This window comes from Peromyscus californicus, unplaced genomic scaffold (genome assembly GCF_007827085.1).
Source record: "Peromyscus californicus insignis strain IS unplaced genomic scaffold, ASM782708v3 Scaffold_7__1_contigs__length_154581171, whole genome shotgun sequence".
Taxonomy (NCBI): Eukaryota; Metazoa; Chordata; class Mammalia; order Rodentia; family Cricetidae; genus Peromyscus; species Peromyscus californicus.
The window spans coordinates 131,663,511-131,691,262 of record NW_026294595.1 but is presented as its reverse complement, the minus strand read 5'-3'; the positions used below and the strand labels follow the sequence as shown (position 1 = coordinate 131,691,262).

General features: G+C 39.3%; 1 protein-coding gene across 3 annotated transcripts in view; it reads left to right on the top strand.

The window, feature by feature from the left end:
- The window catches only part of Rbl1 (RB transcriptional corepressor like 1), a 58,997-nt gene that overhangs the window by 5,534 nt on the left and 25,711 nt on the right, over positions 1 to 27,752 (top strand). For 2 of the 3 annotated variants that reach the window (XM_052724732.1, XM_052724729.1), the window contains exons 3-14: positions 3,784 to 3,984; positions 4,297 to 4,361; positions 4,447 to 4,575; positions 4,675 to 4,835; positions 8,751 to 8,800; positions 9,537 to 9,723; positions 10,462 to 10,628; positions 14,717 to 14,829; positions 15,210 to 15,313; positions 23,592 to 23,729; positions 25,465 to 25,629; positions 27,246 to 27,378. In XM_052724732.1, the coding sequence (XP_052580692.1) occupies positions 3,784 to 3,984; positions 4,297 to 4,361; positions 4,447 to 4,575; positions 4,675 to 4,835; positions 8,751 to 8,800; positions 9,537 to 9,723; positions 10,462 to 10,628; positions 14,717 to 14,829; positions 15,210 to 15,313; positions 23,592 to 23,729; positions 25,465 to 25,629; positions 27,246 to 27,378 (1,613 nt within the window). The remainder of the gene's footprint in view (positions 1 to 3,783; positions 3,985 to 4,296; positions 4,362 to 4,446; positions 4,576 to 4,674; positions 4,836 to 8,750; positions 8,801 to 9,536; positions 9,724 to 10,461; positions 10,629 to 14,716; positions 14,830 to 15,209; positions 15,314 to 23,591; positions 23,730 to 25,464; positions 25,630 to 27,245; positions 27,379 to 27,752) is intronic. The other variant, XM_052724731.1, reaches the window with a different exon arrangement.

Here is a 27,752-nt window from a genome sequence, read left to right as displayed (position 1 = left end):
AGGACCTGGCTTCTTGTGCTCTAGAGCCTTAGTGCTGGGGGACTGCGGTAAGCTAGTCCTGGGGCTTGCTGGCTAGCCAGTCCAGTCACAATGACAGCTCTAATTGAAGTGGAGGTTCTGGAGAGATGGCCCCTGTTTAAGAGGGCTTCCTGTTCACCCAGAGAACCTGAATATGGTTCCTAACATCCATATCAGGGCTCATAACTCCCTGTAACTATACTTCAAAGGGTTCTGACACTTCCTCCTTGCCTCCTCAGGCACTTGCTTAGATATGGCATGTAACACACACACACACACACACACACACACACACACACACACACACACACAAAGATAAATTTAAAAATAAAAAATTCCAGTGGAAAAATGATTGAGGGAGATATTCTGGTGTCATTTGCACGTGTAGCCACCTGAACAAAGTATACACACGTGCACTCACGCATGCACACACATAAACAGAGTCCTGAATTCCTTTTAGGATTCCGCTTCTCATTTTAACTCATTGGACGTTGTTCAGTCCCTAGTCTGTCACTTCATGTTCTTTCCCAGTATGACACTGCTTCTCGACTTTTCCTCTTCAGAGTCTAACTTCAACTGAAGACTTCCGTTACATTGATTTTAGCTATACTTTTGCTCACTAATCCTTTAAAATTTAGAAATAATTTAAAGCGTAGAGGAAAATTATTAGACAAATGAGAGAAATGGAAAGAATCCCCGTGTACCTGTGATCCAGGCTCACCTGTACTGCCATTCTACCTTGTCACTTTATCTTTCTATATCAAGTACTATGCTCTTTCTCTCAGTGTTTGTTCCTTAATAATTTCAAAATGAGGTGTATTCTTTATAGCCTTTTATCCTACAATTTTTTCAATGATATTTTAATTATTTAGTTATTTACTTATTTTTGAGAGTGTATCATACTATATATAGCCCAGGTCCAGGCTAGCTTCAAACTGTGTGGCTCCTGCTTCAGTCTTCCAAGTGCTACAGTGGTAGATGTACGTCATCAAGCCCAGTTTCAGAGGTATTTCTTAATGAACTGTGATAGTTATAAACTTCAGGAAACTCAACACTTTTTTCAAATCTGCCATCTCTATTCTAGTTCTGTTAGTCTATCTAATAATCTTCCTGAGAGCATTGATTTTCGTTGAGTATAGTTCCCAATTTTGGGTTAGTACTACATTTACTTATGCCTATTTATTCCCCTTTAATAAGGAATATTTCTATAGTTGTTGTGTCTTTTGACATTATTGGGATTATAGGCATGAGACACCATGTTAATAATAGCCAGTTATTATAAAGATTTAAAAAATTATGTGGCCAGTGATGACAAAAAGATCAGATTTTTCTACAACAATGGATAGATTTTTCTCAATTTAAATTTACCATGACATTAATCTTTATTTTTATCAATGACAAAAATTGAGATCTATGAAGATTTTTTTTAAAAGATTTATTTATTTATTTTATGTATAGTGTTCTGTCTGCACATATCCCTGCAAGCCAGAAGAGGGCGCCAGATCTCATTACAGATGGTTGTGAGCCACCATGTGGTTGCTGGGAATTGAACTCAGGATCTTTGGAAGAACAAGCAGCGCTCTTAATCTCTGAGCCATCTCTCCAGCCCCCAGAATGGGCCTTTAATAATTGCCTTTCTTCTATTCTGGGTACTCAGGGATAGGAAGTAGAGATGCTCTCAAATAGTTTTATCAGTCAAACCCCCTCAACACCCCAGAAGTGGACATTAGCACCTATCTGAGTCTGGATTATTGCATTACTTTGTTTCCTTTCCAGGCAAATAGTCCTATGTGATTGACAAAGGAGCAAGTAAACGGTAGAACTAAGATCTACAGGGTGCTTAGTAGTGACAAGTTAAAAAATAAATGTCAACTATACGACAGAAAACATTGGCAGGATGACCAGAGTCAATAACACTACTGAGATGAGGGTGGATGTAGTGTGCCACTGTGTGTAGTTGTCCTAAAGACAAATTCACTGTGCCACAGTTCTCCAGTTTAAATGTACAACTTGTGTATATTCAACCATAAGGAGACATCGGACAAAGCTCAAATAAAGAGTAATCTATTTTGAAAGAGGACTGGGGTAATTGTAGATCTTACTGAGAATGTTATCATGGGGCTGGGTAATATAGCTCAGTTGGTAATGTGCTTTCTTGCCTAGTGTGCCTGAGGCCCTAGGTTTCATCCCAAGAACCATGTAAAAGCTGGCTGGTATGGCATAAGCCTGTCATTCCAGCTCTGGGGTGATGGAAGATTAGGGATTCCAGATCATCCTTGGATATAAGAAGTTCAGAGCCAGCTTAGGCTGCAAAAGACCTGTCTCTAAACAAGAGAATTACAACTTCAAAATTTAGATCAGTACTTACTCATAATAAAAATTTCAAATGAGTTCTGGTAGTGGATGGTGATGGTGGCTTTATAACCTGAGTGTAGCAGATGCTACTGGACTGTAGACCTTAAAATGGCAAATGTAATCCTGTGTATAGTTTATCAGAGACATGAAGATGATTTTTAGTGGTACAGTGCCTGCAAGTAATGCGTCGGGCATGATGAGACATGTCAGTTATCCTAGCACTCAAGAGGCTATGGCAGGGGATCATAATTTGGAGGCCACCCTGTTCATTTTCATGTGGTCAATGATTCAAGGCCAGCCTTGGATCCATACATAATTGCATCCCAATTTCCAGTGAAGGTGGTCTAAGGGAAGTAATTCTCAAAACTGAGGAATTCCTCCAAGGAGAGAACTTACCACACTTAGCATCTTCCTGCTCCAATCTACCCCTGCCAAAAAAGGGAAGACTTCTCCATAGCAACTAATTGGGAGAAGAAAAGAAAAAAAAAAAATAGTGTGACAATTTTCCTTTCTTTCTTTTTTTTTTTTTGGTTGCTGCTGTTGATAAGGATTTTTTTTTAGAATTTCAGATTTTAATTAACATGTCAGATTTACCTGTGAACAATTAACTGATAACTTAAAAAAAAACCAAGTATCCCTCTATATAGTGCCAGATATTTAATAAAGTAAACCATTGACACTATGAGTTTTTAATCTAAGACCACGCTAACAGAGAGTATCCCTATTGAATAAGCTGAGAAAGTAGAATAACAATCTCTTATGATTTTCTAAGTATCCTCATATTTATTTTATTTTTGGTGGTAATGCCACACATTAGAACTCAAACACTTAGCAGGTCCTGGTGACACACACCTTTAGTCCAAGCACCTGGGAGGTAGAGGCAGAGCAATCTCTGAGTTCGAGGCCAAGCTGGTCTATAGAGCAAGTTCCAGGATAGCCAGGGCTACACAGAGAAACCCTGTCTTGAAAAACAAAAAGAACTCAAACACTTGAATTTTGTTCCCAACCTATAATAGTCTGCTACTTTGTGAACAGCTTTCCATTTGGGAGACTTATTTTTTTCTTCAAACTAACTTTGTGGACCTATACATTGTTGACTAACATTTACTTCATAAACTATAGTAGATCATTGCCTAGGTGTAGAGGAGGAAGGAGATAGGTAGGTGCTTTCACCACCTGCATCCTGGAAGATTGCTCCTACTTCCGCCTCGTCGGTCTCTATGATGACCCAGAGAACCAGTGTAATTCCTAGCACTGGGGGTGAGGGTTTATGTTGTTTGTTTTGTTTTGTTTTGTTTTTATGTAAATTTAGGTTTTTAAAACAAAGATTTTTAGTCATGAAGAAAATGTCATTTTCAATCCATTCCATGGACTCATTTTAAAGTTGCCTTTTCTTCCTTTTCTTTGAAGCTTAATACAGTTTTTTAGTAAAATGAAGAAGTGGATGGACATGTCAAACCTACCACAAGAATTTCGTGAACGTATAGAAAGGCTAGAGAGAAATTTTGAAGTATCTACTGTAATTTTTAAAAAATTTGAGCCCATTTTTTTAGATATATTTCAAAATCCATATGAAGAGCTGCCCAAATTGCCACGAAGCAGGAAGCAGAGGTGAGACCTTTAATCTCATATATTTGTGATGCAAAATTATTAGGAGAGTTTAATTTTAAAAGTCTACATGTTACCTTTCTGCAAAGACTTGAATTTCTTTTGAAATTTATGGGCAGTTGCTTATATTTGAAAATAAGGGTGATACTTTTATTATTATTTTTATTTATGCTGATTATGATTTAACAAGTCTGTTTCTGAGCCATCTGTCCACTTGAATGGAGTTTTACCTGGAATTTGACCCTTTTATTTATATTTGCTCTTTCAATGCTTAGCAGGTTAGTCAGACCAAAAAAATACATTATTTCATTTTAGGAGAATTCCTTGCAGTGTAAAGGATCTCTTTAATTTCTGCTGGACACTCTTTGTTTACACTAAGGGTAAGTTGACATTCTCAGTGCTTTACATTTCTACTTTGGGATTTGATGATGTTTCTGGATGTTTAACTTTTTTTTCCTTATAAAGGTAATTTTCGTATGATTGGTGATGATTTAGTAAACTCATACCATCTACTTCTGTGCTGCTTGGACCTGATTTTTGCCAATGCTATTATGTGCCCAAATAGACGAGACCTGCTAAATCCATCATTTAAAGGTAAAATATTTGTTTTTGAAAAATAATTACTAATTTTTAGAAAAAGTTGAAAAACTGACTGTTCTTTTTGTCCTTCCTGTTCCCTTCATGGTAAACTAGGTTTACCATCTGATTTCCATGCTCCTGACTTCAAAGCTGCAGAAGAGCCTCCATGTATCATTGCTGTACTTTGTGATCTGCATGATGGACTTCTAGTAGAAGCAAAAGGAATAAAGGAGCATTACTTCAAGCCATACATTTCCAAACTCTATGATAAGAAGGTACTAAGAAGTAAATATGATGTTTAGGAGTCAGCAGCAGTCTGAAAGGAAAGAATCTTCTCAACATGTGGACTCATGGTCAGCTGTCTCAGGTCTGGGGCTAAAGAGATGGCTCAGAAGTTAAGAGCACTTACTGCTTTGCAGATGACCCACATTCAATTCCCAGTACCCACCATTCTCAGCTCATAACCTCCTGTAACTCCAGTTTCAGGGGATCCAGTGCCTTTGAGTCCCAAGTTTCAGTGTCTGCTGTGATGCAATATTGCCCCCTAGTCACAAGAGAAACTGAGTGGTTGAAGAAAGTATTCAGTTATATGTCAGGGAAATGCAATGCCAGCAGTTCTAGGGCTTCTCACAGAACCTGCATTGTCCTGATGAAGGGTTAGGAAAAGCGTGAGCTCAGAGTGAGCTGACTGACTTCCTGCCGTAAGTAGTTCTCATAAGTGCTGCTTACTAAAAGCATTGTACTAGTATAACAACTATTGCTTTGTTTTTTCTCTTTTGGGTTTTGGAGACTAGGTCTCACTATTTATCTCTGGCTGTCCTGGAAATCACTGTGTAGACAATGCTGGCCTTGAAGTCACAGAGATCCCCCTGCCTCTGCCCCAAGTATTAAAGCAGGTGCCACCACACCCAGCTACAACTATTGCTTTCGTTCTACATAAATAAAGCAGAAAACTGCTTGCAGGCTACTTACATGCATTCTGAATTATTTTTCTCTCTAATTAATTGTCTATTTTTTATATTTCCGAATTAGTTTATCATGGAGGAGTTATTAACTTATTTCTTCAGCATTGAATCATATAATACAACTAGGCCTTGTCTTTTCCCAAAGGATTTGGTTTAAATCATCACTCTGGTTCCCCACTTAGTATTAAGAGATTTTTATTTAATTATTATTATTAGTATTATTGTTGTTGTTGTTTGTTTTTCAAGACAGGGTTTCTCTGTGTAGCCTTGGCTGTCCTAGAACTAGCTCTGTAGACCAGGCTGGCCTTGAACTCATAGAGATCTACCTGTTTCTGCCTCCCAAGTGCTGGGATTAAAGGTGTATGCCTCCATAGCCTGGCTTGAATTTTTTTTTTTAAGTATTACCGTTATTGTATGTGTGCATGAATGCCTGTTGTATATATGTGAGTACACATGCCACAGCATATGTGGAGGCCAGAGGACAACTTCATGGAGTCGGTTCTTGGCTTCCATCTTTAAGTTGGTTCCAGGCATCAAATTCAGGTTACCAGATTGTGTGGCAGGAGCCAGTATCTGCTGAGCCACCCCACAGGCCATGGTATTTTCTTTAAGCATAAAGCCTTTCCTAACTGGTTTCTTCTTGCTTCCATACATTGTGTTTAATCTTACATGTCCTGGAGTATGTATACATCATGGTTTCTTGTAGGTATGTTAAACACTTCCAGCATAGTAAACTTTTAAAGAATGTATTGTGCAGATGCAATATACCTTGGTACAGTGGTCCAAACCTCTATATTGTCTTGGCATAATTATTATAACAATTTATTTCATTCCAAAGCAAACTCATCATCCAAACCATCATTCTGGTTTTGAAAATACTTGGAGGCTATTCAAGTATTCTGGATTGCATGCTTGGACAGGATAGTATTTCAGCTCTAAGGCCAGAGATGTTTTGTTTGGCTTGTAGGATGATACTTAGTTTTATCTTGTTCAATTTATTATTTAAATAACATGACTTTTTATATAAAAAGCTTTTAAAAACAAGAAGCTATGGCAATTCAAGGTTGGAATTTTTTGGTTTTGTTTTTCTTTTTTTTTTTTAAACAAACATTTTTTTTGTTGTTGTTTTTAAACTTTTTTTTTTTAAGATTTATTTATTTACGTATACAGTGTTCTATCTGCATGCATGCCTGCACGCCAGAAGAGGGCACCAGATCTCATTACAGATGGTTGTGAGCCACCATGTGGTTGCTGGGAATTGAATTCAGGACCTCTGGAAGAACAGGCAGTGCTCTTAACCTCTGAGCCATCTCTCCAGCCCCGGTTTTGTTTTTCAAGATAGGATTTGTCTATGTAACCGACCTGACTGTCCTGGAACTCGCTTTGTAGACCAGGCTAGCCTAGAACTCACAGAGATTCACCTGCCTCTGCTTCCTGATTACTGAGATTAAAGGTGTGCGCCATCATGCCCAGCTAAGGGTTAGAATTTCTACATAGTAAACTATTACCAAGCTAAATGATGACCATAATTTTTAGGATGGCAAATGTGCATTCAGTTCTCTCTCTCTCTCCATTCACGTATGATGGACCCTTGCTCTTGAAGGCATTTTCCTTTGTGACCCAACATAATGACAATCTAAGTCTAGTGAGGTAGATGGAACTATTGATAACTGTGGTTTTTCTTTCTCACCAGTAATAGGAGTCAAGGTCTTCCCCTCTTTCCGTTTGTGGTACTGAAGATCAAATCCAAGGCTTTGTAAATGCTAGGCCAGTACTGTACCACTGGGACCCAGCCCCAGCCCCTAAATTTTCTTTTAATCTTTTTTATTTGTTTGTTTTGAGACAGGGTCTCATGTAATTTAGGCTAGCCTCAAACTCACTCTGGAACCAAGGATAACCTTAAACCACCAATCCTCTTCCTCTACCTCTCAAGTTCTGGGATTGCAAGCATCTGCTATACCACATCTGGCTCTCCTTTTAAACTTTTTGCTTGCCTGAAGCGTGTTATAGTAACTTTAGTTTTCCTTCTCACAGCTTAGTGTTTAATAATGAATCTCTTTCACTAGAATTACTCATTAAATCGTTTGTTAAAAATGCTTTCGTTTGTTAAAAATACTTTCTCAGTGCAGAGAATAAATGTCAGTGGAATGCTTAGCTACAAAAGGGACATCTGTATCACATCCCCTCCCAAGGCACAGGGATCATTTGGAAGTGGTGGGGGAATTCTAATATCCAGAGGTCAGGAAGGACCAGAGCAAAACAATATCTTTGGGATATGACAGAACCACTCCATTCAAATGAGTTCACAGCAGCTATGGTTGCCTGAACAGCATCAATCCAGTCAACATTTTAGTATGGAGTAGGAAGAGCCCCCATTCCTAACCAAGGAACTATGGTTCGTTGATAGCTTCAGGGGAGGGAGAGTCTGTGTTCTTTGATGGTATGGCTCATGGAAGTTAACCACACTCCAGTGGATGACCTTCTTCCCAGGTTTATGGGTGGCGCAAGTTGGACTCAGTGGATTATTTTAAAAAGTGGAGGGAGGGAGGGAGGGAGGGAGGGAGGGTAGATATGGGAGGAATTAGAAGGGGATAAATATGGCCAGAATGCCTTATGTGCAGTTCTTAAAGAATTAATGAAAATATTTTTAAATTTTGAAAAGAACTGCTGTAGACAAACCTTGCAGTATTTTGAAAATTTGTCTTTAGGGTTGTGTATCACAGTGGTGTAGTGCTCACTTAGCGTGAGTGAGGTCCTAAATTCAACATCCAGCACCATTAAAACCAAAAACCTTTGATTTTACTTATTTGGGAGAATGGTGCTAGAAGATTAAAAAAACTGACTTTAAATTTGTTTTAATGTTCTATGACAGAGGTTTTACTGGTCTAGGTGTCCTTTTAAAAATATTTATTTATTTAATTTTCTGTGTGTGTATGACTGTCTTTGCACCATATGTCTGCAGGATCCTTCAGAGGTCAGAAGAGGCATCAGATCCTCTAGAACTGGAGTTATAGATAGTTGTGAACCACTGTGTGGGTGCTGGCGACAGGATCCAGGTCCTCTGTGAGAACAGCCAGTGCTGCTAACCGTTGAGCCTTGTCTCAAGCCCCTGCTTGGACATTCAATAATTCTTTTTACATGTGTTACACATGTGTGAAATGTTACAGAAATCTCACATTTGTGCTTGTTGATATTCCCTAAATTATTTTTTTTTGTTGTTGCCAGATTTTAAAAGGCGAATGTCTCTTGGACCTTTCCAGTTTTACTGATAATAGGTAAGTATTTAAAGATGAGTGTGGTGCACACCTGTATGTAATCTCAGTACTTAGGACTTGGTGGCAGGAGTATCAGAAATTCAAGGCCAGCCTTAGCTACATAGTGAGTTTGAGGCCAGCCTAGGCTACATGAGATCTTATAGACAATAGGTAAGAATCTAATACAAATAGTACCTGGCATGTCACAGACTGGCAATAATGATTTGTGGAAATTTGTTAAGTGAAACATTAAATATCAAGGTAACTCCTTCAATTTCAAAAGTCTTACTCTAATGGCATTGAATGGAATTGTCATTAAGCCTTGTTAGCTAAATACATTTAAGAAACATTGGCATTTGAAACAACTGTACTCCCCTGAGAATTCAGAAATATACCCAGTGACATCTGTATTTGAGTTTATAGTCTTCAAATTAATTTACATTAGCAGTTGAGAATGCCCCTATTTCAAAGCCACTGTTATTTCCTCAGTGATCAGTGATCAGAAGCTTGAATTAGCTTCACTGTTTTAAGATTAAGTATATGGTTCCTTTCACTTGTACTTCAAGGTAAGTTATTGCTGTGACCAGCATGAATGTTCTTAATCAGGTAGGGACCTCCGATATTTGATATGCAAAGGCAATAAAAATACAGAGCCATCCCTTTTTTCCAAGCTGTTGGATGGATCTGTCTTCATCTGAGATGTGTCTGTTGTACAGCTCAGTTTTGTTCTGGCAGCTTAAAGCAATTCTCTTTGCAGCAAAGCGGTTAACAAGGAGTATGAGGAGTATGTTCTAACTGTGGGTGACTTTGACGAGAGGATCTTTTTGGGAGCAGATGCAGAGGAGGAAATTGGAACACCTCGAAAGTTCGCTGCTGACACCCCATTTGAGAAACTGACATCACAGGCCAATGTGGAATACAACCTTCAACAACACTTTGAAAAAGTAATATAACCTAGTGTGGCCTCGGTTCTGAATGATGCTTGTCTTTTCTCTGTGTGACTCTGCTAACAGCAGAGGCATCTTTCAAGTTAAATACTGAGTTTCTTCTATTACAGCACTTACTGTTAGTCACAGCTTAAATCCATTTGTCAAGCTCACCTGGCTTTGTCATTATATGTCTTTGGACGTAAACTTGGGCTTTCTTACCAGTCTCTTTGCCTCAGCTTAACCTGTGTTATGTTGCTTCAGAATTGTTTACTTCCCTACACTTGACACAGACTGCTTTTCTCTGGCTTTTGCTGTGTAAGTGTAGACTGGAGTGCTGAGGACCAAGGTTTAATTCCATGTTTATGTGTGAGATTTATTAGAGGACAAAAGACAATGGAAAACTGACTCCTGTGGAGAGTGGGGGCCTACTTCCCAGCTCTTACATTAACTTCATTAGCACAGACAAATTCTTTACTGTCTGTGCTATTTCCTCGTGTATAAAATTAAAATAGATATACATTATAGTTAAGATATGGTGTATGAGATTAAAATGAGCCTACAAATAGGAAGTATGATTCTGTTGTATGGCTGTCATTTGCATAATACTGCTGGACACCTGATGGCTAGCCCGAAAAGGAAGAAAGTGATAATAACGGACCTGGACACAGGGATAGAGAAGGTGGGCGGACGCTGCATTAACACGGGGTCCGAGGAAATAACTCACCAGTTTCGCACACTTTCCTTCTCTGACAGAAACCGTCGTTTGCACCTTCTACCCCGCTTACTGGACGGCGGTATTTACAAGAAAAGGAGGCGGTCACCACACCTGTTGCTTCAGCTACTCAGAGTGTAAGCCGCTTACAGAGTATTGTGGCTGGACTAAAAAATGCACCAAGTGAGCAACTTCTGAGTATTTTTGAGTGAGTATAATATTTTCCTAAATGTTTTATTAAAATCAGATTCTTTGTTCAATTCTGATTTTAATATAGTCAGAATTTTTGAGGCTAGGAGTGCATGTGACAAGTTTTACTCCATCAATTCAATCACAAAATACGTTGACATCTAGGCAGAAATACCTACTGAAAATTGTGATATTTCACAGAATAATAGGCTTTCAAGTGTATTTGAAAGTTTATTGAGTGCTCACATTCCATTCTGGTAAGAACTCGAGTTGTTTGTTGTTTTTCTTTTTAGTTCATTATTTTTTTGTAATGTTTTTTGCATTCATTTATATGTTTATGGGAGGTGGGTTAAGAAAGCCATGACATGTTTGTAGAAGCCAGAGAATAACTTGAGAAAGTCATTTCTCTCCTTCCACCATTTGGATTGTGGATATCGAATTTAGGTTGTTAGTCTTAGAGGCAAGTGCCCTTACCCACTGAGCCATCTAACTGGCCCCTAAGTTCACTTTAAATGAGTTCAACCTGAGTGGCTATTCAAGGTGAGACTGGTTACTTACTAGGGCCAGTCTATAATGGAATTTTGTGGAATTGTTTTTTAAGAGGTGTGTTTCTTGGTAAAGATGGTAGGGTGAAGCCAGATCAGAGACCATTCTTTCCTGATTCCTAATGAAATAAGAGAATAATGTGAAATCAAAAAATAATGATCAGTAGCTGCCTTTGAGGAAAGAGAGGTGACTTATAAACTTCTAAATTAGTGGTTAGGAAAAGAATTGGATGGTTCTCATATGGCCATCCCCAAGAAGTGGTACTGGGAAAGGGGTATATTTGATAAAGGTGTAATTGTACTAATTAGTATTCTATACCGAGCTCTTTCCTCTGTAGATCTATTGAGGCATAACGATCAAGAGTTCAAGGCCAGGCTAGGTTACACAAGACCTTGTCTCAGAAATAAGCAAGCAGGGGTAGGGAAAGAGGTGGCCAGTGTCTCCAGATCCAGACGTTGTTGCTGTCTTCTGCACCTAACTCTGCAGCCCAGTCCTCTTCTTCCTTGACGGCTTTGAGGAAGGAGAGCCCATACTGGTTAAGTGAGCCCTGGGACAGTTTTAAAAAAATAACTTTCAGGGGCTGGGGAGGTAACTTAGTTGGTAAAGTGCTGAGGCCCTGAGTTTGATCCCCCAGAACCCATGTAAAGAAGTTGAGTGTGGTGCCATGCCTTTGTAAATCACAGCGCCAAGGAGGCAGAAGCACGAGGACCCTTGGAGCTCTCCGGCTAGCCAGCCTAGCCTAATCTAAGAGCCCCAGGCTAGAGAGAGAAGCTCTGAAAAACCAAGTGGCCAGTTCCTGAGGATGATGCCCAGAGTAGACCTCTGGTGTCCACACACAACTGCATAGGTCTACATAGACACTAATAAAGAAAAGAGGGGGCAGGGGTTGGGGATTTAGCTCAGTGGTAGAGCGCTTGCTAGCGCAAGACCCTGGGTTCGGTCCTCAGCCCTGGAAAAAAAAAAGGGGGGGGGGGGGAATTATGCTCCACAGTCATCAGTTTTCTAACTGATGCTGAGGCATGGTTATATTTTTTAATCATTGGTGATCACAGAGATGGCAAAATTGTAATAAGCCTCACAGGAAGAAGATGAGTATAGAGTGACTGCCTGAGATGTGCTATGTAGCTCAAAGACCTAGAGCAACAATGGACTGATCTGCTTCTGTCCCCTTCGGTTTTGACCTCATTGTACTGACAAGGTCAGCAGGCATGATAGGGCCTTTCATGGTGAACCTTGAAAAAGCAGGACATAAATAAAGACACATAGATGAAAGTCCTGGGATTAATTTTCTAAGGAATGTGAAATATTCATATCAATAAAATACCTCAGTGGGCTGGCCGGCAGTGGCACATGGCCTTTACCTCCCAGCACTCGGGAGGCAGAGGCCAGGTGGATCTCTGTGAGTTTGAGGCCAGTCTGGTTTACAGAGTGAGTTCCAGGACAAGCTCCAAAGCTACACAGAGAAATCTTGTCTCAACTCCCCCCCCCCCCCCCAAAAAAAAAGAGCAGTCTGGTAAGGCAGCTCAGCAAGTACCTGATAAGTTCAGTCCCCCAAGACTTACGTAGTGTATAGAAACCAACTTCCTCAAGGTTCCCTCCTATGCTGTGACCTACATCCCCTCTTCATCCACACAAATCAATACATTTATAAATGTTTTAAAATGTTTAAAGCACTCAGATATTTTACCAGAGAGACAAAGGGCTAATATGAAAGAGTGCTGAGCATCACTAACTGGAGAAGTGCACATCAACCCCACAGTGAGCAGTCACCTCCTGTCCTCGTCCATCAAGATTGCCATACCTTTCACTTTATCCCAAAATCAAAAGATAATCAGGAGTGTTAGTAAGAACAGGGAGAAATTAGGGGCTGGAGAGATGACTCAGTGGTTAAGAGTACTGCCTGTTCTTCCAGATGGACCCAGGTTCAATTCCCAGCCCCACACAGCAGCTCACAACTGTCTCTAACTCCAGTTTCAGGGGATGACACCTTCGTACCAACACACATAAAATAAAGGTAAATAAATAAAAAAAAAAGAACAGGAAGGAATTAGGGTCCTTGGACATTCTTGTTGAGGGTTGGGAATGGTGCAGTCATAGTGGAAATGATAGGATGTTTTCTCAGAATAGAAAACACTGGGCGGTGACGCCGCTCATTGTCTAAAAGTGCTTGTTGCATAACCCTGACAGCCCTGAATCTGATGCCTAGACCCCATGGTGGAAAGAGAGCCATTCCCCAAGTCATCCTCTGGGTGTCCATGTGTAGACCATCACATAGCAGTGGTGGCCGCACACCCTTTAATCCCAGCACTTGGGAGGCAGAGGCAGGTGGATCTCTGTGAGTTTGAGGCCAGAGAGATCCAGGATAGCCTGGGCTACACAGAGAAACCCTGGCTCGAAAAAAAACTAAGAAAAAAAAAAAAAAAAAAAGTTGGCTGGGCAGTGGTGGTGCATGCCTCTAATCCTAGCACTTGGGAGGCAGAGGCAGGTGGATCTCTGTGAGTTCAAGGTCAGCCTGGTCTATAGAGTGAATTCCAGGACAGACAAAGCTGTTTACACAGAAAAACCCTGTCTCAAAAAAAACAAAAAACAATAACGACAACAAAAATTTTTTTAAAAAAGCTGATTATCATAGGGCTCAGTTAATGTATTCAAAAAATTGAAAATAGGATCTTCCGTTATGTGGGTTTATGCTGTTGTTACTGAGACAGGGTCTCACTATACAGCCCTGGCTGGCCTGGAACTCTCACAGATCTGCCTGCCTCTGCCTCTCACGTGCTGGAAATAGTATTTAGAGGGATATAAGGGATATTTGTATATTGTATCCCTGCAGCATTATTCATGGTCATCATTATGTGGAAACAAAATGCCTACAGGTGAATGAATCAAAGAAAACAGTATATATAGACATAGAATAAAATATTATTTAGCCTCTAAAAGGAAGGAAAGCTAGTCATATACCACAGCGTCTCGGCCTTAAGTATACTAAATAAAATAAGCCAGTCACAAAGACATAGCTCATGCTTACATTTTATAAAACATATATAAGATAGTCAAAGTTAAAAATTTTTATATGTAATTTTTTACATGTGAAATTTTGCTACTTTCGTTAATTTTATTATAGAAATTCATTGGGACCACATACCTTTAATATATGTTGCAATATATATATCTTTATTTAAATTTATAAGCTCATAACTCATAATAGAACTTTAGCCACTAAAAAACTGCTAGTTTTTAGTTTTTTAGTTTTGTTCTTTAGCTTTGTAGCCCAGGCTGATCTTGAACTCATGATCTTCATGATTTTGTATCCCAGTGCTGTGCTCACCTCTCTCTCTCTCTCTCTCTCTCTCTCTCTCTCTCTCTCTCTCTCCTCTCTCTCTCTCTCTGTGTGTGTGTGTGTGTGTGTGTGTGTGTGTGTGTGTGTGTGTGTGTGTGTGTGTGCAGTCAATGGTCTTGGGTGTGCTAGGCAAGCAGGTCTATCTGAGCTACATCCCAACTCTGTGGTCTTGAAGAATCTTGAGAAATGTTGGTAATCTGGGTTTTCCCTCTTGTATTTTATAGCTCTTGTATGCGGAATCCTATGGAAAACATTACAAAAATAGTGAAAGGAATAGGAGAGACTTTCTGCCAGTACTATACTCAGTCCACAGATAAGCAGCCAGGATCTCACATAGGTAAGAAGAGAAATTGAAAATGGTCCACTATTAAGTATGCAGAGTGTCCCCCAAAGTAGAATTCTTTCCCTTTTCTTTTCTTTTCCTTTTTTTTTTAAAGATTTATTTATTTAATATGTATACAGTGTTCTGATTACATGCATGCTTGCAGGCCAGAAGAGAGCACCAGATCTCATTGCCGATGGTTATGAGCCACCCATGTGGTTGCTGGGAATTGAACTCAGGACCTCTGGAAGAACAGCCAGTGCTCTTAACCACTGAGCCATCTCTCCAGCCCTCTTTCCCTTTTCTTATAGTTTTAAGTAACAGTTTAAGTTTCCTCTTTAGTTGTCTTCACAACTAAATTTCAATAACATTATACTTTCCTTTATGTCCCATAGACTTTGCTGTAAACAGACTAAAACTGGCAGAAATTTTGTATTATAAAATATTAGAGACTATAATGGTCCAGGAAACACGAAGACTTCATGGAATGGACATGTCAGTAAGTAAAACTACCCTCCTAGCCACCAGCAAGGTCTCAAAGTCCTACCAGGAAAGTAGTGGGTTTTTTGTTTTGTTTTTTCTCTTTTGAAGAAAATCAGAATTTTTATTCTATGCAATATAGACAATAGGCACAGACTTGGTACAGAATTTCTTATTTTTTACTTTAAGAAAAAAAATATAATGAGAAAGATGTGTAAATCTCTGTGTTCCTACTAGAAAAAGTTGTCATAATACCAACAATCACTTGTATGTACTGCCATCAACTCTACACTTGACCTGTGCCTAGGAGCTAGACTTTACCTATTGAGTGTGGAAGCTGCTTTGAAAACGCAGTTACCTCACAGTTCTGCAACAGCTGTGAAAGCAGCTCTGGCCCCCGAACATAAGGTGCACACTCACACATAACTCACCAGTGTAAAAAGCCTCACAGGTCTGCCTCCTTCAAAGGCAGAGTGATCACCACCACATCTGCATGGACAGCTCCTCTCCAGTTCTTAAGCAAAAGGCAGGGAATTCCCACTGTCTGTCAGGGCTTGAAAATACAGGTAGAAATGTATTCAATGGGCAGAAGTTCATGAGTTATAGAAACAGGAATTGAATATCAAATGTTAACCAACTTTATCCTTTCTAATCTGACAACAACTTGAGGCATTGAAACCTAATTGGTTTCTTGTGCCTAATCACAAAAACACATCTTCTTCTTAATTCTCAGTGATGTCATCTGATCATTTCATATTACGACTGATGAGATCATTCTTTCCAACTTCAGCCATTTGCTCTTCTTCTTTTTTTTTTTAAGATTTATTTATTTATTATGTATACAATATTCTGCCTACATGTAGGCTTGCAGGCCAGAAGAGGGCACCAGATCTCATTAAGGATGGTTGTGAGCCACCATGTGGTTGCTGGGAATTGAACTCAGGACCTCTGGAAGAACAGGCAGTGCTCTTAACCTCTGAGCCATCTCTCCAGCCCCCATTTGCTCTTCTTAAGACTTCATTTTGTTACCATAACGAATTCTGTCATCTTTAGCAAGCTGAATATATGTGCATTAGTCAGATTTTTTCCAAGCTTGGTATAGTCTCAGTTTCCCCTGAGCAGATTCATCTTGGAAGCTTTTATATAGTAAATATGCTGATTGAGGTCTTTTTGGTTTTCTAAGCAAAATTAATTCTCTCCTTTTTAATGCTTTTTTTAAAAAATATTTTCAAAAAAAAAAAAAAAAAGCCGGGCGGTGGTGGCGCACGCCTTTAATCCCAGCACTCGGGAGGCAGAGCCAGGCGGATCTCTGTGAGTTCGAGGCCAGCCTGGTCTCCAAAGCGAGTTCCAGGAAAGGCGCAAAGCTACACAGAGAAACCCTGTCTCGAAAAAAAACCAAAAAAAAAAAATATATATTTTGCCTGATTTCTTTCTCAGAAGACATCATCTGACTTGGAGTTAGTTGTTCTTTAAACTTGCTCATAGCTTCTTTGTATGCTTTCCATTCTGCCTTAAAATTAGCTTAATATACTTTTTTTTTTTTTCTGAATACAGTAATTCCCTCCACAGGGCCACAGTTTTTCTAATCAGTTCTGAAAGTTTCACATTTGGATGTTTAGCTTTAAATCTGGTTTAAGTTCTATAAAAAATTGAAGGTATGAACTCATAGGGTTTTTTTTTTTTTTTTTTGATAATTACCAAGTTGAATGAAAAACATTTTGGAATACAGACAAAGCTCATGTGGCTCCACGCCCTTGCACATGTTGGCCCCCAAAGCTCCTGAGTGCCCTCAGTGCCCCCTAGAGGCCCTGGAGCAGTGCCATCGATGGCTGGTTCATCGCTGCCCTCAACCTCAACATGGTGCTGGCACTCAGCCATGTAAACTGCATGCTAACTATGGGAAGTTTGTTATCTGAAGTAGTGATTTGACGTGCCATTGTGGAGGATCAACAGTTTATGGCAGATTTGGACAAGATGATTTTATTTTTAATTTCTGTTGTTGATTTTGACACATCCATCTTGAGGTAGAAAAGTAAAATACAAAAACATCATCTTTGCTATACTGTAGGCAGAAGTTTCTCTCCCGCCTGCTTGTTCCCAAATACCCAGCAGCTGCTTCCCTAATAACTGACTTGGAATCTTAATGTTACTTATAAATGCTCAGCCGGTAGCTCAGGCTTATTACTAACTAGTTCTTACACTTAAATGAACCCATCATTCTTATCTATGTTTAGCCACATGGCTTGGTATCTTTTCTCAAAACAACATTCTCATCTTGCTTCCTTGTGTCTGGCTGGCAACTCCTGACTGCCCTTCTTCTTCCCAGAATTCTCCTAGTCTGGTCACCCTACCTACACTTCCTGCCTGGCTACTAGCCAATCAGTGTTTTATTAAACCAGTTCCAGTGACAAATCTTTACAGTGTACAAGAGCATTATGCCACAGCAGTATACCATCAGTGTTCTCTCCCTATAATTGATCTTTCTATGTCCTTCATTCCCAGTTCCTGTTAATAAGCACTCTGGCCCTCAAACTATTAAGCTAACAATTATCTATTTGTTCATAACTCAAAAATCCTTAAATTGTAAAAGAGTATTTGTTTTTCTTTAAAAAAAAAAAAAAAAAGAGTTTTCTTTGAACGTTTGACCAAGTCTGATCACCTCGAGGACTGCTAAGAGTGTTTTCTATTTTGTTCTGTATATTTACTTTGTACTTATGTATATATTTAGTGGTGTTGAGGGGATGTTGTGTCTCAGATTATAACTTTCAGGAGTCAGTTCTCTCCTTCTGCCATGTGAGTCCTGCAGATCAAACTAAGGTTCTCAGGCTTGGCATCAAGTGCCCTTACCTGAGCCATCTGTCCAGCCCCTTAAAGAAATTTTTTACAAAGTTAAACCTATTGTAAGATGGTTCAGCTTTCGCCTCTTTCCTCTATGCCCTCTGCAGCAACTCTTAGAGTCCTCGCATCTTCTGTGCCAGTAGAGACAGGTAGATATGTAAGGATGCTGTGTAACTATTTGAATAGAATTTCTGTGTTCACCCTGGAATTTTTCATCTTGTTTCTTTAGTATTGGTTCTTTTTCTCAAATTTCATGCATGTGTCTCTTGTGTTTATGCTGACATCTTAATGGGACACCTGAGGGAGAAGTAAAATTTTTACTTTTATTTTGAAATAGTTATAGAGTCTTAGAAAGTTGCAAAAGTGATAGATCAGTTTCCTACAGGGATTACAGTTTAATAGTATGGTATCAAAACCAAGAAACTTGACAGTGAAATGCCGTGTCTACCATTCTACAGGTGTGTCTTGTGTTGGTTATGTAACCAGCACAAAAATCAAGATATAGTAGTCCCCCTTTGGGGGAAGGGTTAGTTTTCAAATAGCCCCTAATCTTGTGTTTCTTTATTCTGCTCTAATATAAATAGTATATAAATAAATAAATATATAGTATACTATATATGTTATTGTGATAAAATTTGCTTGCTTTGGGGGTTTTGAAACATTTATTATTTATTAAGCATGTATTTGTACACATATACCATAGCATATAAATGAAGGTCAGAGGACAGTTTAGGTTCCTTCCTTCCACCCTGGTGTGTCCCAGGCTTTGAACTCATGTCCTCAAGCTTCATGACAAGAACCCTTACCTGCCAAGCCATCTCACCAGCCTGTTTTTGTTTTGTGAGACAGGATCTTACTATGTAGCCAAATTTGGCTTCAATCTTCCTGATCTGCTTCCCAATCTGCTTCCTAAGTGCTGGGATGACAGGTGTGCCTGGCTGATAAAGTTTAATTTATATAGGCACAGTGAGAGAGTAACACTAATAACTACTACTAATAATACTTATAACAAGATGTTATGGATTGTTTTTATATATATTATATATATAATTATAATCAAAATTATGTGAATATTATCCATCTCTAAGTACTTCATAGTACTTTTATCCTTTCACCTAGACAAATCACTTGGTGGTTACTCTTTGTCATATCCAAATTGCTACCATCTCTACTCTTGCACTTTTGGGTCATTATTAAGTAAAATGAGTTATTTAAACATAAGCACTGAGATACACAACATGATCACTACTACTAAATGACTAATGAGCAGGTAATATGTACAGTATGGATATATTAGACAAAGTGATGATTCACATCCACAGCAGGATAGAGTGAGACAGTGTGATGTTTTATTATACTGCTCAGAATAGCACACAGTTTACAACTTAAGATTTATTGTCTGTTACTTTTCATTTAAGATTTTTTGAATCAAGACTGACCATGGACAAATGAAAGAAACCTGAGAAAGCAAAACCACAGATAAATGGTGTCTATCACATAGAACTCTCTGTTACCAAAAAGGCCTTCATGCTGGCCCTGTATAGCACACTACACTCAGCTACTGTTTAACCTTTTTACAACTTTATAACACATTGTATGAGTCTATCTCTTTTAATTTATTGATACTATATTTGTAGCCTAAGGCAGAGTTTATATTGGTAAATATTTTGTAGAAACTTGAAAAAAAATGTATATTCTGCTGTTGTGTGGAATGTTTTCTGAATGTCTTTAAATGTCCAGTTATATTTTAAGACATTGCGAGTTCTGTTATTATTATTCATGACATTGCTGAGTCTATTTCCTTCCTGATTTTCTGTTGTTGAGAGAGGGATATTAAAATGTTTGGGGCGGTGGTGGCGCATGCCTTTAATCCCAGCACTTGGGAGGCAGAGGCAGGCGGATCTCTGAGTTTGAGGCCAGCCTGGTCTACAGAGCAAGTTCCAGGAAAGGTGCAAAGTTACACAGAGAAACCCTGTCTCGAAAAACCGAAAAAATAAAATAAAATAAAAAATAAATAAATAAAATGTTTGAATATAATTATGAATTTGTCTCATTCAAACATATCAGTTTTGTTTTGTTTATTTGTTTGCTTGTTTGTTTGTTTGCTTGTTTGTTTGTTTGTTTTTGAGGCAAGGTTTTTCTATGTAGCCCTGGCTGTCTTAGAACTCGATCTCTAGACTAGACTGGCCCCTAACTCACAGAGATCCTCCTGCCTCTGCCTCCTGAGTGCTGGGATTAAAGGTGTGTGCCGCCACCACCCAGCTTCGGAAATCTTTTTCTTTTTTTAATATTTTTTAAGATTTATTTATGTATACAGTGTTCTATCTGCATGTACATTATAGATGGTGTGAGCCACCATTATGGCTGACTGAGAACTGTAACTCAGCTGCCAATGGTCTTAACCATTGAGCTATCTCTCCAGCTCATGACTCTTTTAAATAGTTCTCTCTGCATCCCAAACTGTCCTGGAACTTGGTATGTGGTGTAGGCTGGTCTGGAACTCTTGATCCTACTGCCTCAGCCTTCTTTTTAGAATTTTTCAGTATCTTTCTTTTACCACTGATGTTAAATTTGTAATAATTTTTTTGGTTTTTCGAGACAGAGTTTCTCTGTGCAGTTTTGGTGCCTGTCCTGGATCTCGCTCTGTAGACCAGGCTGGCCTCGAACTCACAATGATCCACCTGGCTCTGCCTCCCCAGTGTTGGGATTAAAGGCGTGCGCCACCACCGCCCGGCTTTTTTTTTTTTTTTTTATTTGAGACAGGGTCTTATGTAGCCTAGACTGGCCTCTAACTCACTGAATAGCCCGGGATGACCTTGAACTCCTGATCGTCATGCTTTCACTGCTGGGATTATGGACATGGGTCACCATACCCAGTTTATATGGTGATAGGGAACTCAGGGCTTTGTGCATGCTGGATAAGCACTCTACCAACTATGCTACAACCCTAGCCTCCTCATGTGCCTTTTTGTGGGTTTTATATTCATCCACTGGGCATTCCTACAGAGCTGCTTTTTTCATCTAAACTTATATCCTATGATTCGTTGTATTTGTTTTGTTTCATAGTTTTACAATGCTCTGTTTTATGAACTCAGAGCCCCATGTATATGAGGCAAGTGCTCTACCACTGAGCATATACCCCTAAATTTTTGCATTTCTTTTTTATTTCTAAGGTTAATTATATTTCTTTGATGTTTTCTTGTATTGCCCAACATGTCTCCTAAATGTTTCTGTATATTTTGCTCTGTACTTCAAGGAAAGGTTTTCTGCAAATGGTAGGTCATTCTTGATTGTCCACTTACATGTGAATAAAGCACCAAAAAGTTGATAAACTGTGAGGATAAAGTCCAGTGGTTCAGGTGATAAGAGTCTCCCCTGTTAGTGTTCTGTTCTAATCTCTTGCCTGCTTATTGGTGTTATGGAGCAAGACAAGGAAGGGAAACTGTTTCACAGTCCAGTTACAGACTTTCACCTCTTCTTAAGTACCTGTGAGTCTTGTTCAGGTCCTCTAAAGAACAGTTTCCTATCATCTGACCCTTAGAATCTGGTTGTGTGTAGCCTGGCACACTCCAGCCCCTGCAGACTTGAATTGCCCCTCTGTGTCAGTCCTTGTCTCCCTCCTCCCTCCAGTACATTCTGCCCATGCCATCAGCTGCTGTGCTTCCTCCAGGTTTCATATATCAAGTTCCTTCAAGTGTCTGTGTACAGGCCCTCGGGTATAGTTGACTATCTTCCTATCTGCCGAGTTATTTATTGTCCTTTCTCCTTTTGGTCTTTGTCTAGTGTGACTTGTGGTTTGTAGTTACAGATGACTTATCCTAGATGGGGTTTCTGTTCTTTTATTCTCCTATTGATCTGTGGTGATTCTTGATAAAAGAAGGACAATTGATAGTTTTTTTTAAAAAAGTAGTTTTGGAGTCCAGCAAGATGATTCAGTGGGTAAAAAGCACTTACTGTGCAAGCTGACAACTTAGTTTGATCCCCATAGCACACATAAAATACCCCCAAATGGGCATCATGGTACATACAGTTGTGTGCATACACACAAATACATACTCAAACAAAATAAATGAATGCAAATTTAAGAAGTATTGTGTACATGTTTTGTGTACAGACATGTGCATGTCATGGTGCACGTTTGGAGGTCAAGAGGTCAACTTTGTGGAGTCAGTTCTTTCCTTCCAACTTTATGTGGATCAGGGATCAAACTCAGCTTGTCAGACTTGCACAAGTGCCTTCACCCACTGAACCATTTTGCTGGTTCAAATAGCCATTGTTTTTAAGCGTGTGTGTGTGTGTGTGTGTGTGTGTGTGTGTGTATAGAGAGAGCATGTGACAAGGTGTGCATGTGGAGGTGAGGTGTCAGTTTCACTCCTATGTGGGTCCCATGGATTAAACTCAGGTTGTCAGGCAGCATTACCATCTCTTCTCTGGCCCCCAAATGACTTTTAAATTTTTAAAAACTGAAAACATAGCCTGGTAGTGGTGGCGCACACCTTTAATCCCAGCACTCAGGAGGCAGAGACAGGTGGATCTCTGTGAGTTCAAGGCCAGCCTCGTCTACAGAGTGAGTTCTAGGACAGCCAGGGATACACAGAGAGACCCTGTCTCAAAAACCAAAAACCTAATGAGGCCGGGCGGTGGTGGCGCACGCCTTTAATCCCAGCACTCGGGAGGCAGAGCCAGGCGGATCTCTGTGAGTTCGAGGCCAGCCTGGGCTACCAAGTGAGTTCCAGGAAAGGCGCAAAGCTACACAGAGAAACCCTGTCTCGAAAAACCAAAAAAAAAAAAAAAAAAAAAAAAAAAAAACCTGAAAACATATTAGTTCTTATACTCAATGGTGAAAGAAGTTTATGTCTTCCCAGTGAAATATTTTTCTCTGAACTTTTAGCTATTGCGTTATTTTATCTTCTATTTCAGTGCTAACATTTATGCTGACAAAATAATTAAATTTTGATATTTTTAATCATTAAATAAATTAAAAGAAAACCAATCCTAAGTTTTTCTTTCAGTGGAAAATCACTCATTTTATTTAACATTTCAAAGCAGATTTTTACATGTACCTCATTTAAGTTCAAAATCTACAGTAAACAAAAGTAAATATAATTGGAAAACTTCACCAGCTTGAAAGTGAGATATATATGTGTATGTACATATATGTGATGCATACATATATATATAACATTAATGGACTTATATCCTAATATCCTATTATCTCTGATAATTTAGCATAATTTTTTACAAATAATTTTGTCGTTTTTTTTGTTCGTTCTCCCTTCCACCTGTCCTTCTCTATATGCTGCCTAGATTAGTCTCCATTTTCCTATACAACTTGTGCTAGTCTTGAATACAAGTCTTTCTGCCTCATCTCCCAACCACTAGGTTATAGTTTTCTTTTTAAAAGGACCAAGACAGAAATTACTGAGAAATACTAAACTCTGATCTTTTTCTTCCCCAAGGTTCTTTTGGAGCAAGATATATTTCATAGATCCTTGATGGCTTGTTGTCTGGAAATTGTGCTCTTCGCCTATAGCTCGCCCCGCACTTTCCCGTGGATTATTGAAGTTCTCGATTTGCAACCGTTTTATTTTTATAAGGTAACGTGATTGCAAAGTTCTGTTATGGTATGTATACCTCACGTAAACACATTTATCTTAATGTTGAAGAAACACAGTTGCAATGTTTAGAAAATATTTTTGGAATATTTTTGTTCTGATAATAATTATTCCTTTTGGGGTGTAATCAAAGATAAAAGGAAAGTAGGAGTATATTGAGCCAAATTTCATAGTTTGAGTTCCTTTCAAATCATGGACTTGCAAATGTGACTCAGTACTTAACTTCAGATTTTCTCCTTGTCCTAGGCCTTGCCTCCTTTAGCATGTACCCAGATACTACTGTGGGTTTGAAAGTCTATCATTCCACAGCCTCTAGGCCCTCTCCCTATGCTAGCTAGAGTCATTAACTAGTCAGTATTTTTTTAGAGAAGAAACATGTAATTATTTTCGAATAGTTCATTCTGTTCTTTGGAGATACTGGAAAGGAGAAGTAGATTAAAAAGAAGCTAGACGAGTCTAGGACTGTGTTCCTACCACTGTTGGACTAGTCACCAGTTTATACCCATTGGATCTGTTTTTAATCCGTTAAAAAGAAAGACACAAGGATTACAAGCCTGCCTATAATCCCAGCACTCAGGAAATCATCCTTGGCTACATAGAAAGTTCACAGTCAGCCTAGACTACCTGAGATCCTGTCTCAAAAAACAAAACCAAAAAGCCATGAAAAAAATATGTGTAATTTTCTTTTACTCTGCTCTTTTAACTAATTAATTAATTTAGTACTGGGGACCTTGTACATAGTGGGAAAGTACTCTTTCACTGACATATATTTCAACCATGTAGTAATATTTTTCTATTTTTTTCCCTTTTCATGTGTCTGTATATGGTATGTATGAGTGCATGTATGCATGCTTGAGTTTGTGGGTGGGCATGTACCTATAAGCATATGCGTGTGGAAACCCAAAGTTGATGTTGGGTATTTTCCTCAACTGCGCTCTTACCATATTCTTTTGAAGTAGGGTCTCTTAATGGAACCCAGATCTGCCAGTATAACTAGTCTTTCTAGCCAGCCTGCTCCAGGGATCCCCCATCTCTGCCTTCCAAGGCTGGAGTTGCAGGCAGGCTACCACATCCACCAACATTTATTTGAGATCTGAGGTTCTGAACTCCAGTCTCTTTGCTTGTGTAGAAAGCATTTTACCTGTTGTGCCAGCCTGGTATGTGGCAATATTTTTTTTTAATTTATTATTTATTTATTTATTTATATGTATGTATGTATACAGTGTTCTGCCTGCATGTTTCCCTGCAGGCCAGAAGAGGGCATCATTACAGATGGTTGTGAGCCACCATGTGGTTGCTGGGAATTGAACTCAGGACCTCTGGAAGAGCAGTCAGTGCTCTTAACCTCTGAGCCATCTCTCCAGCACAGTGTGGCAATATTTTAAAGGTGTTCAGTTGATATCCTGGGAAACCTGTTCTTTCTGGCGGGAGATGGAGGGCCAGTGGATCTGGGGGCGGGGGTTGCTGGGAGAATGGGAGGTAAGGGAGACTGCAGTCAATATGTATTATATGAGAAGAATAAAGAGAAAGGGAAAAAAAGGCTTAAAAGCATCTTGTATTTTAATTTATAATATATACAGATACTAGCAGTTCACAGAATTATGGCTCCAATGTGGTTCTATGTGATAGTAAAGCTAGGGTCATTCATGCTTGTATGCCAGACCAGTGATTGCTTGTTAGTCTAACCTCTTTGCTATGTCAACTCTCTCCTTTCCAGGTTATTGAGGTGGTGATCCGCTCAGAGGAGGGGCTTTCCAGAGATATGGTGAAACACCTGAACAGCATTGAAGAGCAGATTTTGGAGAGTTTAGCTTGGAGTAATAATTCTGCACTGTGGGAAGCTCTCCATTCTTCTGCAAACAAAGTTCCTACCTGTGAAGAAGTAAGTCAGGCCTCAGCTAATAGTATTTTTTGTTTGTTTGGGTTTTTGTAGATCAGGCTGGCCTCAACACAGAGATCTACCTGCCTCTACCTCTGGAGTGCTGGGATTAAAGGCCTGTGCCACCACCACCCAGTCAGTTTTTGAAATGAGCCTTTTCAAGATAAAATTCATGTACTATACGATTCACCCATTTAAAGTGTACAGTTGAGTGGGTTTTAGTGTGTTACTGTGTACATTCATGGTAACAGTTTTAGAACATAGGTATCACATCTGTTAGCCTCTCTCACTACTTGGTTATCCCTTCTCTCTAGTCTCCCTTTCTCCCCCTGAGCAACCACTAATCTACTTGCTGTCTCTATAGATGTGCGTAGTCCTATAAATGGCTATACCTAAGTCCATGATGGCTGGCTTCCTTTCACTTTCATGTATATTGCAGTGTGTATCAGCCTTTCATTTCCTTTTGTTGTCAATACTTCATTGACTAGATAGATATGCCACGTGTTACTCATCCATCTGTCATTTGATAGACATTTAAGTTTCCTTCTCTTGGCTGTTAAGAACGATGCTCTACAAAGGTTCAAGCCAAATACGTACTAGCACTGAGAGGGGGAAATGAACAGGGAGTTCCACCCCAACCTAAAAACTATCTACAGTTGATACCTCCTAGCAAAGGGAAAATCAGTTTTCTCTGATGGAGTCTCACTGGTATATCAACTACCTTTTAGGGCAGGCCCCTTGCTCAGGAGTAGTTGGTTAACACAAAACAAACTCAGTGGTATTTTTATGGACTTTTGTTTCATTTTGCTTTGTATTGGCAGTTTTTGTCCTATTGGTCTTTCACTTATTTTCATTTTTGTGAGGGTTTTTGTGTGTGTGTTTCTTGTTTTGTTTGTTTTAAAGAGAGGAAGAACTTAAAGTTGAGTGGGTAGGGAGGTGGGGTAGATCTGAGAGGAATTGGGGGAGGTGAAAAACTTGAACGAAATATATTGTATCTTTTTTTAAATTTATTTTTATTTTATGTGCATTGATGTTTTGCCATGGGTGTCGGATCCTCTGGAACTAGAGTTATAGATGGTTGTGAGCAGTCATGTGGGTGCTGGGAATTGAACCCGGGCCCCCTGGAAGAGCAGCCAGTGCTCTCAATTGCTGAGCCATCTCTCCAGCCAGATCAAAATATATTGTATGAAAAATTTTTTTCAAAAAAATAAAAATGGCCAGGCGGTAGGTAGTGGTGCACACCTTTATTCCCAGCACTTGGGAGGCAGATCTCAGTGAGTTCAAGGCCAGCCTGGTCTACAGAGCAAGTTCCCGTACAGCCAGGGATACACACAGAGAAACCCCTTCTTGAAAAACCAAACAAAACAAAAAAGATGCTGCTGTGAACATTCATACATAGGTCTTATGGGCATGTTTTCAATTTCCTTAGGTATCTATGAGTGGTATTTTATCTATGCTTGGAATTACTGGGTCACATTGTAACTATTGGAGCTTTTGAAAAATGTTACATTTTGAGAAGAAGTAAAAAGGAAAGTGAAATAAACTAAAGTTGCTTTTTCTCATAAGTTTCTATTACTGGGTTCATCTTTGTAAGATGAAGTGGTTTTTGTTTTCTGTAGGTTATATTCCCAAATAACTTTGAAATAGGAAATGGAGGAAATGTACAGGGACATCTCCCCATGATGCCAATGTCCCCAATAATACATCCAAGAGTGAAGGAAGTTCGGACTGATAGCGGGAGTCTTCGAAAGGGTAGGTATGACACTGATGAAATACTGGGGGGGGACAGACAAAGACCATTTTTTTTTTTTTTTTTTGGTTTTTCGAGACAGGGTTTCTCTGTGTAGCTTTGCGCCTTTCCTGGAACTCACTTGGTAGTCCAGGCTGGCCTCGAACTCACAGAGATCCGCCTGGCTCTGCCTCCCGAGTGCTGGGATTAAAGGCGTGCGCCACCACCACCCGGCGTCAAAGACCATTTTTAAGAAAAAAATTTCAAACTCCATAGTATAGTAAAACATCTGATTTCTTCATTAAGATTTGACAAGAAGCTCAATGCTTTAACCCATCCTTCTATATGGCCTGTTATATACTTTCTTCGTATTAAAAGCATTTCTGGAGCCAGGCGT